This window comes from Heptranchias perlo, chromosome 17 (genome assembly GCF_035084215.1).
Source record: "Heptranchias perlo isolate sHepPer1 chromosome 17, sHepPer1.hap1, whole genome shotgun sequence".
Taxonomy (NCBI): Eukaryota; Metazoa; Chordata; class Chondrichthyes; order Hexanchiformes; family Hexanchidae; genus Heptranchias; species Heptranchias perlo.
The window spans coordinates 2932199-2945360 of record NC_090341.1 but is presented as its reverse complement, the minus strand read 5'-3'; the positions used below and the strand labels follow the sequence as shown (position 1 = coordinate 2945360).

Here is a 13162-nt window from a genome sequence, read left to right as displayed (position 1 = left end):
GTTGTCGGAGCTGAAATGAGGTTTGGGTTGAGGCACGTTACTGGGGTCAGATACAGAGTAACGGACAGAAAATCAGCAGTAACGGGAGGTTGCAGTTTTGCAAAATGGTGCATCTCAGTTTTTACCCCTTAGTGTCAATTTAGGGGCAATTTTGCGATGTTAGTCTGTGCTCACTGAGCACAGGATTGAGACTGGTCAAAACTCAGCTCAACTACCATTATTACACCCAATGGACCGAAGAGACTTTCATCCCAACAGTCTTGATTCAAGCTCAGGCCCCACAAGTGAAAATAAACAAAGAACTTGCATTTATATAGAGCCTTTCACAACCTCAGGATGTCCCAAAGTGCTTTACAGTCAATGAGGTACTTTTGAAGTGCAGTCACTGTTATAATGTAGGAAACACGGCAGCCAATTTGCGCACAGCAAGATCCCACAAACAGCAATGTGATAATGACCAGATAATCTGTTTTTTTATTGATGTTGGTTGAGGGATAAATATTGGCCCAGGACACCGGGGAGAACTCCCCTGCTCTTCTTCCAATAGTGTTGTCTGTGGGATCTTTTACAACCACCTGAGAGGGCAGACAGGGCCTCGGTTTAATGTCTCATCTGAAAGGCAGCACCTCCAACAGTGCAGCGCCCTCTCAGTAGTGGCACTGGGAGTATCGGTTTAAATTATAGGCTCAAATCTCTAGAGTGGGACTTGAACCCAGGATCTTCTGACTCGGAGGTGAGAGTGCTGCCCACTGAGCCATGGCTGACACCTTATTGTACAAAGACACAGCCCTGTGCCACCCAGTGCCCCTCCATGTATTAATTGTAAGCTGTGATCCGTATTTGTGTGGGAGCCAATTCTTGGGTTGTTCTCCTCTCTGACTCTCTCACTGAATGTGCCTTTTTGACCTCCCCTTCTGGCAGTTCTGGCTGACGATGTGCTACCTCTCGGAGATGACCGAGGAACAGACGCTGGTGATGTACAGTGGACACCCGCAGGGATTGTTCCCCAGCCCCTCGAACGCACCGCGTGTCGTCATCACAAATGGCATGGTAAGACTAACGGCCCTCTCGCTGCCCAGGAACGGATTCCTGTCTTTACCACTTTGTGTAAAAACAAAGGTTTCCTTCCGTTATGTCTCCCCCGACTTCCCTCCTCTTTGCTTCGTTGGTTAATTCAGGCTATGCTGTGGGCCTCGTCGTCTGGTGCTGCCCTTTATCAGCTGTCAGCACCTCCCAAACCCACTCTCTCTCCCCACTTGGCAACTCGCCAAGGCTTCTTCGACAGCACCTCCCAAACCCGCGACCTCTACCACCTGGAAGGACAAGAGCAGCAGGCACATGGGAACAACACCACCTGCACGTTCCCCTCCAAGTCACACACCATCCCGACTTGGAAATATATCGCCGTTCCTTCATCGTCACTGGGTCAAAATCCTGGAACTCCCTTCCTAACAGCACTGTGGGAGAACCGTCACCACACGGACTGCAGCGGTTCAAGAAGGCGGCTCACCACCACCTTCTCAAGGGGCAATTAGGGATGGGCAATAAATGCCGGCCTCGCCAGCAACACCCACATCCCATGAATGAATAAAAAAAACACTGTGGCTGCAGTGTGTACCATCCACAGGATGCACTGCAGCAACTCGCCAAGGCTTCTTCGACAGCACCTCCCAAACCCGCGACCTCTACCACCTAAAAGGACAAGAGCAGCAGGCACATGGGAACAACACCACCTGCACGTTCCCCTCCAAGTCACACACCATCCCGACTTGGAAATATATCGTCGTTCCTTCATCGTCGCTGGGTCAAAATCCTGGAACTCCCTTCCTAACAGCACTGTGGGAGAACCTTCACCACACGGACTGCAGCGGTTCAAGAAGGCGGCTCACCACCACCTTCTCAAGGGCAATTGGGATGGGCAATAAATGCCGGCCTTGCCAGCGACGCCCACATCCCCAGAACAAAATTCTAGAACGGAGCTTCTCTGACTCTGTCTCTCTCTCCGTCTGTCTGTGTGTGTCTCTCTGTCTGTGTGTGTCTCTCTCTCTCTCTCTCTGTCTCTCTGTGTGTGTCTCTCTATCTCTCTCACCCTCTATCTGTGTGTCTCTCTCTCTGTCTCTCTCTCTCTCTCTCTCTGTCTATGTGTGTGTGTCTCTCTTTCTGTGTGTGTGTCTCTCTCTGTCTGTGTGTGTCTGTCTGTCTCTGTGTCTCTCTCTCTATCTGTCTGTGTGTCTCACTCTCTGTCTGTCTGTGTGCCTCTCTCTCTCGCTCTGACTGTGTGTGTGCCTCTCTCTCTCTCTCGCTCTGTCTGTGTGTCTCTCTCTCTCTCTGATATGTATGTCTCTCTCTCTGTCTGTGCGTGTCTCTCTCTCTCTGTCTGTCTATCTGTCTCTCTGTCTGTGTGTGTCTCTCTGTCCATGTGTGTGTGTGTGTGTCTCTCTCTCTCTCTGTCTGTGTGTGTGTCTCTCTCTGTCTGTCTGGCTCTCTCTCTCTCTGTCTCTCTCTCCCTCTATCTGTGTGTGTCTCTCTCTGTCTGTCTGGCTCTCTCTCTCTCTGTCTCTCTCTCCCTCTATCTGTGTGTGTCTCTCTCTGTCTGTCTGGCTCTCTCTCTCTCTGTCTCTCTCTCCCTCTATCTGTGTGTGTCTCTCTCTCTCTGTGTCTCTCTCTCTCTGTCTGTACGTGTCTATGATGTGGTGTTGTAAGATTCCTTGTATGTGTCTGTGTGTGTCTCTCTCTCTCTCTCTCTCTCCTCCTTATATTTCACTCCTTTTCTTTCTTTCTCTGCATCTCGTCTCTTATTTCCTCGCTCTCTGCTCTTTTCTCTGTTTCACTCGAACCCTCATTTTTACTCTTTTTTTCTTCCTTCTCCCTTTCTCCCTCTCCACTCCTTGATCATCTCTCTCTTTTTCCTGAAATTACAGGGTGGGGGACAAGCGGAATGCAGATTTGTCCATCTGAAATTCTTCCGTCTGCTATTTCAGTGGAGCTTTTAACCATTTTAAAATAATTGGGATAACCATAACAGTGTCATTTCCAATCTTTGCTTTGTTCCCAATAGTTATGGGGTGACAGATTTCCCTTTCGGTATTGTGTGGAGGAGAGCTGCTGCCCCTAGAGGTGAGGCTGACTGAAGATAGGAACAGGAGGAGGCCATTCAGTCCCTCGAGCCTGTTCCACCATTTGATAAGATCATGGCTGATCTGTGACCTAACTCCATATACCCGCCTTAGCCCCATATCCCTTAATACCCTTTGGTGAACAAAAATCGATCAATCTCCGATTTAAAATTAACAATTAAGCTGGCATCAACTCCCGTTTGCGGAAGAGAGTTCCAAACTTCTACCACCCTTTGCGTGTTGGACGTGTTTCCTGATTCTCTTTTCATCCATGTCGTGTTCCAGGTTATTCCGAACTACTCCTCGAGGGATGAGTACGAGAAGCTGTTTGCCATCGGAGTGACCATGTAAGAGATTTTTGTCTCGTATTACTCCCACATGAATACAAATCAAATTAACAGAATATTGATACCAGTAGCCCGGGCAAGTGATGATGGTGCTCAGCCGTGGTTCAGTGGGTAGCTCCCTCGCCTCTGAGGCTAGGAGGTCGTGGGTTCAAATCTCCCACTCCAGAGACTTCAGCCTACAACCCAGGCCGACACGCCCAGTGCCAGTGCTGAGGGAGTGCTGCACTGTCGGGAGGTGCCGTCTTTCAGATGAGGCGTTAAACCGAGGCTCCCTCTGCTCTCTCAGGTGGACGTAATAGATCCCATGGCACTATTTTGAAGAAGAGCAGGGGAGTTCTCCCTAGTGTCCTGGGCCAATATTTATCCCTCAACCTACATCACGGGAACAGATGATCTGGTCATTTATCACATTGCTGTTTGTGGGATCTTGCTGTGCGCAAATTGGCTGCTGTGTTTCCTACATCACAACAGTGACGACACTTCAAAAGCACTTCCTTGGCGGTAAAGCGCTTTGGGACGTCCTAAGGTCGTGTAAGGCGCTATATAAATGCAAGTCTTCCTAGATTTAAATCTCCACGTGGATAAGGCAGATTAGGGGGGTGAACGCTATCTCCTGGCCTGTGTGACGTAAAGTTCCTTTAGACACTAGTAACACTAGTACTGTCAGGATTTTTTGAAACGGTATCAATTTCTTCATTCAAAGGTGTGAAAGGACTAATTTATTAACCTGGGTGAAAGGGATTGTATGCTGTGTTGACCTTTGACTTGTCACATTTAGTTACGAGCGCTCGCCAGCTGTTTGCTTTAAGAACCAACTTTGACCCATGTACGCTGCTCCTTTAATCTGAAGAACTGTAAATAACGGTTCAAAGATAGCCATGGACACCTGGTTTTGGTGCAACAGGTGGAAGTATTTAAAGGAATTGTTCATAACTGGCTTATCTATGCCATAAAGGTGCCTCATATTTAAAATGAACTAAATCATTTTATTTATTTAATGTTAAGTCATTGATTTAAAAAGAAATAATTTGGCTTCTCTGATGGCTGAAAGAAAGAAAGAAAGAAAGAAAGAAAGAAAGACTTGCATTTATATATCACCTTTCGTAACCTCAGGACGTCCCAAAGTGCTTTACAGCCCAACGAAGGGTAGTCATTGTTATAATGTAGGAAACGCGGCAGCCAATTTGCGCGCAGCAAGATCCCACAAACTGTAACGAGATAATGACCAGATAATCTGTTTTTAGGTGTTGGTTGAGGAATAAATATTGGCCCAGGACAGTGAGGGTTGCACTGCCGATTGTGATACTGGTTCCTAACCCAAGTGTGAACCTTCATGTTTTGGCCCAGACAGTGAGTGTCGGAGGCATGACGGCATCGCAACCACACCCAATATATCCTCGCCCACCAACCGCACTCTCACAGGAGTCACTGGATAGCTGCTCGTGCTAATTGTATCCATGTGATTTATATCAATTAGTGTTAATTGTATTCAGCTGGTGCGTATCAATTGGGAACTCTCTTGTATCCATTTATAAGAGAGCTGATCTAGGGCGTGGTGTGGGTGTAATGTGGAGCTCTGTGAATAAAGGCTTGGAAGCAACTGAAGACCAGGCTCTAGTATTCTATCCCTCACCACCTGGGCTATCCAGTTTATTACAGTCCAGAGTAGGAATGACAGGCGATGGGTGCCCCTCCCTCAACACCTACTTACACCAGACCTGGCTCAGATCAGTCAACATCGGCACAGACCTGGGTGTAAAACCTGGGACCTGGCTGGGCTGTGCGTCTGTGCATCACACTTGGCCAGTAACGTTACCCATTTTCAAATAAAGCTGTTGGACTATAACCTGGTGTTGTAAGACTCCTTACATTTGTCCACCCCAGTCCATCACCGGCATCTCCACATCATTGAGCTATCGGCAGAGGATGTAAACGTTTGAACTAATTTGAGATTCTGCTTGGTTCCTCACAGGTACGGCCAGATGACTGCGGGCAGTTACTGTTACATTGGGCCACAGGGGATTGTACACGGCACAGTGGTATCTCTGCTACTCTCTCTACTCCATCTATTAGCAACATAGGAACAGGAGGAGGCCATTCAGCCCCTCGTGCCTGCTCCGCCATTTGATAAGATCATGGCTGATCTGTGATCTAACTCCATATACCTGCCTTTGGCCCATATCCCTTAATACCTTTGGTTGCCAAAAAGCTATCCATCTCAGATTTAAATTTAGCAATTGAGCTAGTATCAATTGCCGTTTGCGGAAGAGAGTTCCAAACTTCTACCGCCCTTTGTGTGTAGAAATGTTTTCTAATCTCGCTCCTGAAAGGTCTGGCTCTAATTTTTAGACTGTGCCCCCTACTCCTAGAATCCCCAACCAGTGGAAATAGTTTCTCTCTATCCACCCTATCTGTTTCCCCTTAATATCTTATAAACTTCGATCAGATCACCCCTTAACCTTCGAAACTCTAGAGAATACAACCCCAATTTGTGTAATCTCTCCTCGTAACTTAACCCTTGAAGTCCGGGTATCATTCTAATAAATCAGGACAGGCTAAGGGAATCTTGGCCTTTATCTCTAGGGGCTGGAATAGAAAGGAATGGAAGAGATGCCTCAGTTGTATGAAGCTCTGGTCAGACCCCATGTGCAGATACTGGGCACCGCACCTCAGGAAGGATATATTGGCCTTGGAGGGAGTGTAGAGCAGATTCACGAGAGTGATACCGGGGCTAAAGGGGTTAAATTAAGCGGACAGGTTGCATAAACTTGGCTTGTGTTCCCTTGAGTTTAGAAGGTTGAGAGTGATGTAATTGAGGTGTTTAAAATGATAAAGGGATTTGATAGGGTCGATAGAGAGAGACCATCTCCTCTGGTGGGGGGAGTCTAGAACAAGGGGACATAACCTTAAAATTAGAGCCAGGCCATTTAGGGGTGAAATCAGGAAGCATTTTTACACACAAAGGGTAGTGGAAATCTGCAAAACTCACCCCCTTTGAACTCCCAATTTTTCCCCTGTGATGTGGGCGCTGGGGGTCAATTGAAATTTTCAAGACTGAGATCGGTAGATTTTTGTTGGGTGAGGGTATCGAGGGATACGGAGCAAAGGCGGGGTAAATGGAGTTAAGATACAGATCAGCCGTGATCTAATTGAATGGCGGAACAGGCTCGAGAGGTTGAATGGCCTCTTCCTGTATCTCTGTTCCCAATCAGTTTGATATTCTGATTATTTCGCAGCTTTTGTGTTTTTTTTTTCCTTTCGGTTCGAAGTTTCAGTCTGGGAGATTGGGTGAGGAGGTGGCTGCGTACTTTCCTTCCACCTTTCACCTTCCAATCCAGCCTAGACTGACGGGATGAACATTTCCACTTCCTGCTGCCTCTGGGGCCTCCCCGTGGAGGATTGAGCACCTCAGCCCAGCTGCTGCAGAGTGGGATTCCATCACAACTCAGAAGACATGGGCGGTGTCACTTGGAGAGGCTGCGTGTTTGGTCTCCTCACTCTGTTGAGCAAAACAAACTCTCAAGTTTAATTTTGTTTTCCGTTCATTTTTGTGCTCATTAAAGTGTGGATGTTGGTGCTGGGGAATGGACTCTACACTGTCCCATCAAACACTCCCCGGGCAGGGACAGCACGGGTTAGATACAGAGTAAAGCTCCCTCTACACTGTCCCATCAAACACTCCCAGGGCAGGGACAGCACGGGTTAGATACAGAGTAAAGCTCCCTCTACACTGTCCCATCAAACACTCCCAGGGCAGGTACAGCAAGGGTTAGATACAGAGTAAAGCTCCCTCTACGCTGTCCCATCAAACACTCCCAGGGCAGGTACAGCACGGGTTAGATACAGAGTAAAGCTCCCTCTACACTGTCCCATCAAACACTCCCAGGGCAGGTACAGCACGGGTTAGATACAGAGTAAAGCTCCCTCTACACTGTCCCATCAAACACTCCCAGGACAGGTACAGCACGGGTTAGATACAGAGTAAAGCTCCCTCTACACTGTCCCATCAAACACTCCCAGGGCAGGTACAGCACGGGTTAGATACAGAGTAAAGCTCCCTCTACACTGTCCCATCAAACACTCCCAGGGCAGGTACAGCAAGGGTTAGATACAGAGTAAAGCTCCCTCTATCTCCCATAACAGTGTATCTCAGCTGAACCCCAACATTAGGTGAGGGCCCCCTACTGCACCCAGTGCGAGATTTTCTATTTGCCTCACTTTGTTTCTTGGGACCTGAGAGGCCAGACGAGGCCTTGGTTTAATGCCTTATCCAAAAGACGGCACCTCCAACAGTGCAGCACACCCTCAATACTGGCACTGGGAGTGTCAGGCTGGATTTTGGGCTCAAGTCTCTGGAATGGGGCTATACAAATGCAAGTTCTTTCTTTAATTGGTGGCCTACTTATGTCTCCAGTCTCATACAATGTGGGTGACTCTTAAAGCAATAAGGAATGGGCAATAAACATGGCCACACCCGCAGATCAAATTTGTAGACAACGGCCTGTATCTTTTTGAGTGTGTTGAGGAACTGGTACCTGTTTCTGTTCCTGTTTCAGCTGACAGTGCTGAATGCTGGCCGCCGCTACCTGGGTCTCGATGATCTAAGCGGCAAGGTGTTTGTGACGTCAGGACTGGGCGGAATGAGCGGGGCCCAGGCAAAGGCTGCCGCCATCATTGGCTGTGTGGGAGTGATAGCTGAGGTGAGTCCATTAACCGCCTAAGCCTGGTCTGGGAAATCACCAATAAAATAGGGAGGGATGAGGAGACGAGGTCCAGGAATGACCTTCCCTCCAATATAAGATCAGAAGTGGGGATGTTCATTGATGATCGCACAGTGTTCAGCTCTATTCGCAATTCCTCAGATAATGAAGCAGTCCAAGCCCGCATGCAGCAAGACCTGGACAACATCCAGGCTTGGGCTGATAAGTGGCAAGTAACATTTGCGCCAGACAAGTGCCAGGCAATGACCATCTCCAACAACAGAGAGTCTAACCACCTCCCCTTGACATTCAATGGCATTACCATCACCGAATCCCCCACCATCAACATCCTTGGGGGTCAAGGACAAAGCAGCCCGCTTGATTGGCACCCCATCCACCACCCTAAACATTCACTCCCTTCACCACCGGCGCACCGTGGCTGCAGTGTGTACCATCCACAGGATGCACTGCAGCAACTCGCCAAGACTTGTTCGGCAGCACCTGCCAAACCCGCGACCTCTACCACCTAGAAGGACAAGGGCAGCAGGCACATGGAAACAACACCACCTGCACGTTCCCCTCCAAGTCACACACCATCCCGACTTGGAAATATATCGCCGTTCCTTCATCGTCGCTGGGTCAAAATCCTGGCATTCCCTACCTAACAGCACTGTGGGAGAACCTTCACCACACGGACTGCAGCGGTTCAAGATGGCAGCTCACCACCACCTTCTCAAGGGGCAATTAGAGATGGACAATAAATGCCGGCCTTGCCATCGACACCCACATCCCATGAATGTTAAAAAAAAAAGAAACTTAACTGGACCAGCCACACACATACTGTGGCTACAAGAGCAGGTCAGAGGCTGGATATTCTATGGCGAGTGACTCACCTCCTGACTCCCAAAACCTTTCCACCATCTACAAGGCACAAGTCAGGAGTGTGATGGAATACTCTCCACTTGCCTGAATGAGTGCAGCTCCAACAACACTCAGGAAGCTCATTCACAATCCAGGACAAAGCAGCCCGCTTAATCGGCAGCCCATTCACCACCTCTAACTCCCACTCCCTCCCCCACCGGCTGCAGTGTGTTCTATCCACAGGATGCACTGCAGCAACTTGCCAAGGCTTCTTCTGCAGCACCTCCCAAACTTGTGACCTCTACCACCTGGAAGGACAAGGGCAGCAGGTGCTTGGGAACAACACCACCTCCAAGTTCCCCTCCGAGTCACACACCATCGCAATTTGGACATATATCAGCCGTTTCTTCATTGTCGCTGGGTCAAAATCCTGGAACTCCCGACCTAACAGCGCTGTGGGAGAACCTTCACCACACGGACTGCAGCGGTTCAAGAAGAAGGCCCATCACCACCACCACCTCAAGGGGCAACTAGGGATGGGCAATAAATGCCGGCCTCGCCAGCGGTGTCCACATCTTGAGAACAAATAATAATTTTAAAAAGGAGTGCAAGAGTTTGCTCAGACACAGGGTCATGCCTTGGTTGTTGAGGCGAGAGGTGCTTGGCATTGGAGAGGAAACATTTGGCAAAGTTTGAGAATGTTCCTCCTTCAACTGAAGCAGAGCAAAGTTGTCCCTTTGGATCAGAAGATAAGGATTATTGAGCAACTTCTAGCATCAAGATACAAGATGCCCATTCACCCTTGAGAAACCCGCTGGGACAAGACCGTACAAGAATGTTCTCGTCTCTGTTTTGGCAGGAAGTTAGGCCAGTCTGAAAATCAACAACAAACACACAGATTCTTTCATTGTTACCAACTCCCTTTGGCAGTGAGTAGAAAGGACAACACAGCACACACTGGGTCTGACCCTTGGCTGCCTCCTCTTACTGTCAGTAATGGGAGTTGTTTCCAAACAGAGGACAGGCAGAACACCAATGTTGCTGAGCAAGAACACCTGGTGGGAGAATTCGGTTACTCTTGGTGGTGGGGTTCTCGAAACTGCTGGTTCACCGCGGCAAACGTCAATTGGAAATTCAAGTCATTTTCTGTTTCGCTGTCGGACTGTTGGGAAACTCGGGCTTCCTGGGTCAGTCATTTTGTTTTATACGTTTTCAGCTCATGCCATAAAAATGAACACTAGTATTACAGTAATAAATCTATTCAAAAGCAGGAATAGATTTATTACTGAGCTCCTGACACTGAACTACTGAAATCTACTGGGGCTGAATTTTCTTGGGAGGGGTGTTCTCCTGATTGATTGTACAAAGCATCGGTCAGATCCCATTTGGAGATACTACGTTCAGTTCTGGGCACCGCACCGCAGGAAGGATACATTGGCCTTGGAGGGGGTGCAGTGCAGATTCACCAGAATGATACCGGGGCTTAAAGGGTTAAATTACGATGTCAGGTTGCATAAACTTGGCTTGTAGTCCCTTGAGTTTAGAAGGTTGAGGGGTGATCTGATCGAGGTCTCTACAGTGATAAATGGGTTTGATAGGGTAGATAGAGAGAAACTATTTCCTCTGGTGGGGGGAGTCCAGAACAAGGGGGCAGAACCTTAAAATTAGAGCCAGGCCGTTCAGGGGTGATGTCAGGAAGCACTTCTTCACACAAAGGGGAGTGGAAATCTGGAACTCTCTCCCCCAAAAGACTAGATGTTGGGGGTCAATTGGAGCTTTCAAGACTGAGATCGATAGAGTTTTGTTGGGTGAGGGTATTGAGGGATGCGGAGCAAAGGCGGGTAAATGGGGTTGAGGAACAGGTCAGCCGTGGTCTGATTGAATGTCAGAACAGGCTCGAGGGGACGAATGGCTTCCTCCTGTTCCCAAGGCTGCCGGAACATTGGCGGAAATCCGGTTTGCGCACGTAAAGGGGTCTTCGTCGAAGTTATGAGGGGGCGACCGGGAGACCCCCGGTGGAAATTATCTGCAGCTGCCTTTAACAACTTTAAGCAAAGACAAGAGGGTAGAACTTCCAGCCTCGGGGGGAGCGGGGTCTAAATTCCAGAGGGGTGAGGGTGGGGTACCCAGATCCTCCATGTTTCTGCCTCATTGAAGTTACGATGAAAATAAACATTGTTTTCTATTCGCTTATTAGTGACCTCCTCAAAACATTCAACCAGATTAGTCAGACAGGACTTATCTTTAACAAAGCCATGCTGGCTCCCTCTGATCAGCTCATATTTGTTCACGTGCTCAGTCACCCTGTCCCTAATGACAGATTCTAGTAGCTTCTCCACAACTGGCGTTAAACTGACAGGCCTGTAGTTACCTGATTTCTCACACCCACCCTTCTTAAATACTGACATTAGCAAATTTCCAATCTAATGGCACAATTCCTGAATCAAGAGACCTTTGATAGATCATGACACTTTTGCAATTTCTTCACCTACTTCTTTTAATATCCTGGGGTGCAAACCATCAGGCCCTGGATGTTTATCCATCCTAAGTCCCGTTATTTTCTACATTCTACAGGGGGAAAACTCTCCAGTGGCTGGAGTCATGGGTAGCACAAAGGAAGATGGTACTGGTTGTTGGAGGCCAATCATCTCAGCCCCAGGACATTGCTGCAGGAGTTCCTCAGGGCAGTGTCCTAGGCCCAACCATCTTCAGCTGCTTCATCAATGACCTTCCCTCCATCATAAGGTCAGAAATGGGGATGTTCGCTGATGATTGCACAGTGTTCAGTTCCATTCGCAACCCCTCAAATAATGAATCAGTCCGTGCCCACATGCAGCAAGACCTGGACAACATCCAGGCTTGGGCTGATAAGTGGCAAGTAACATTCGTGCCACACAAGTGCCAGGTATAATGACTATCTCCATCAAGAGAGAGTCTAACCACCTCCCCTTGACATTCAACGGCATTACCATCGCCGAATCCCCCACCATCAACATCCTGGGGGTCAGCATAGACCAGAAAGTTAACTGGACCAGCCACATAAATACTGTGGCTACAAGAGCAGGTCAGAGGCTGGGTATTCTGCGGCGAGTGACTCACCTCCTGACTCCCCAAAGCCTTTCCACCATCTACAAGGCACAAGTCAGGAGTGTGATGGAATATTCTCCACTTGCCTGGATGAGTGCAGCTCCAACAACACTCAAGAAGCTGGACACCATCCAGGACAAAGCAGCCCGCTTGATTGGCACCCCATCCACCACCCTAAACATTCACTCCCTTCACCACCGGTGCACCGTGGCTGTAGTGTGTACCATCCACAGGATGCACTGCAGCAACTCGCCAAGGCTTCTTCGACGGCACCTCCCAAGCCCGTTACCTCTACCACCTAGAAGGACAAGGGCAGCAGGTACATGGGAACAACACCACCTGCACGTTCCCCTCCAAGTCACACACCATCCCGACTTGGAAATATATCGCCGTTCCTTCATCGTCGCTGGGTCAAAATCCTGGAACTCCCTTCCTAACAGCACTGTGGGAGAACCTTCATCACACGGACTGCAGCGGTTCAAGAAGGCGGCTCACCACCACCTTCTCAAAGGCAATTAGGGATGGGCAATAAATGCCGGCCTCGCCAGCGACGCCCACATCCCATGAGCGAATTTAAAAAAAATTACCATTTTTAAAAACTTATATTGAATCCAATAAGTTCCTCCCCTTGATTTATTTTTAGTTTCCCTTCTATCACTGGTATTTTATCCTCTTTATTGTGAAAACGGACACAAAGTACTGGTTCAATAAATCTACCATCACCTTGTTGTCTATTACAGTAACACCTCCTTTTATTAGGATCATATCTCCCTTAGCCTCTCTCTTACTCTTAATATATCTATAAAAACTTCGACTATTAGCCTTTATAATATGTGCAAGTTTTTCTTTGTATTCCATTTTGTAGCTTTTAATATTTTCTTTGTATCCCTTTGTTGTTTTCTATATTTCTCCCAGACGATTGGATGAAGCCTTTTCCTTTCACTTTGCATCTCACCTCACATGTTGACCATGGTTGCTTGACTGAACTAGTAGAATTTTTGCTCTTTCGGGGTATGTATTGTACTAAATACTTCTCAAGATCCTTTGCAAG

General features: G+C 48.2%; 1 protein-coding gene across 1 annotated transcript in view; it reads left to right on the top strand.

The window, feature by feature from the left end:
• Positions 1-13162, top strand: part of uroc1 (urocanate hydratase 1) — an 85118-nt gene that overhangs the window by 14606 nt on the left and 57350 nt on the right. The window contains exons 5-8 of the mRNA XM_067998355.1: positions 922-1050; positions 3402-3463; positions 5436-5502; positions 8020-8163. Coding sequence (XP_067854456.1) covers positions 922-1050; positions 3402-3463; positions 5436-5502; positions 8020-8163 — 402 coding nt within the window. The remainder of the gene's footprint in view (positions 1-921; positions 1051-3401; positions 3464-5435; positions 5503-8019; positions 8164-13162) is intronic.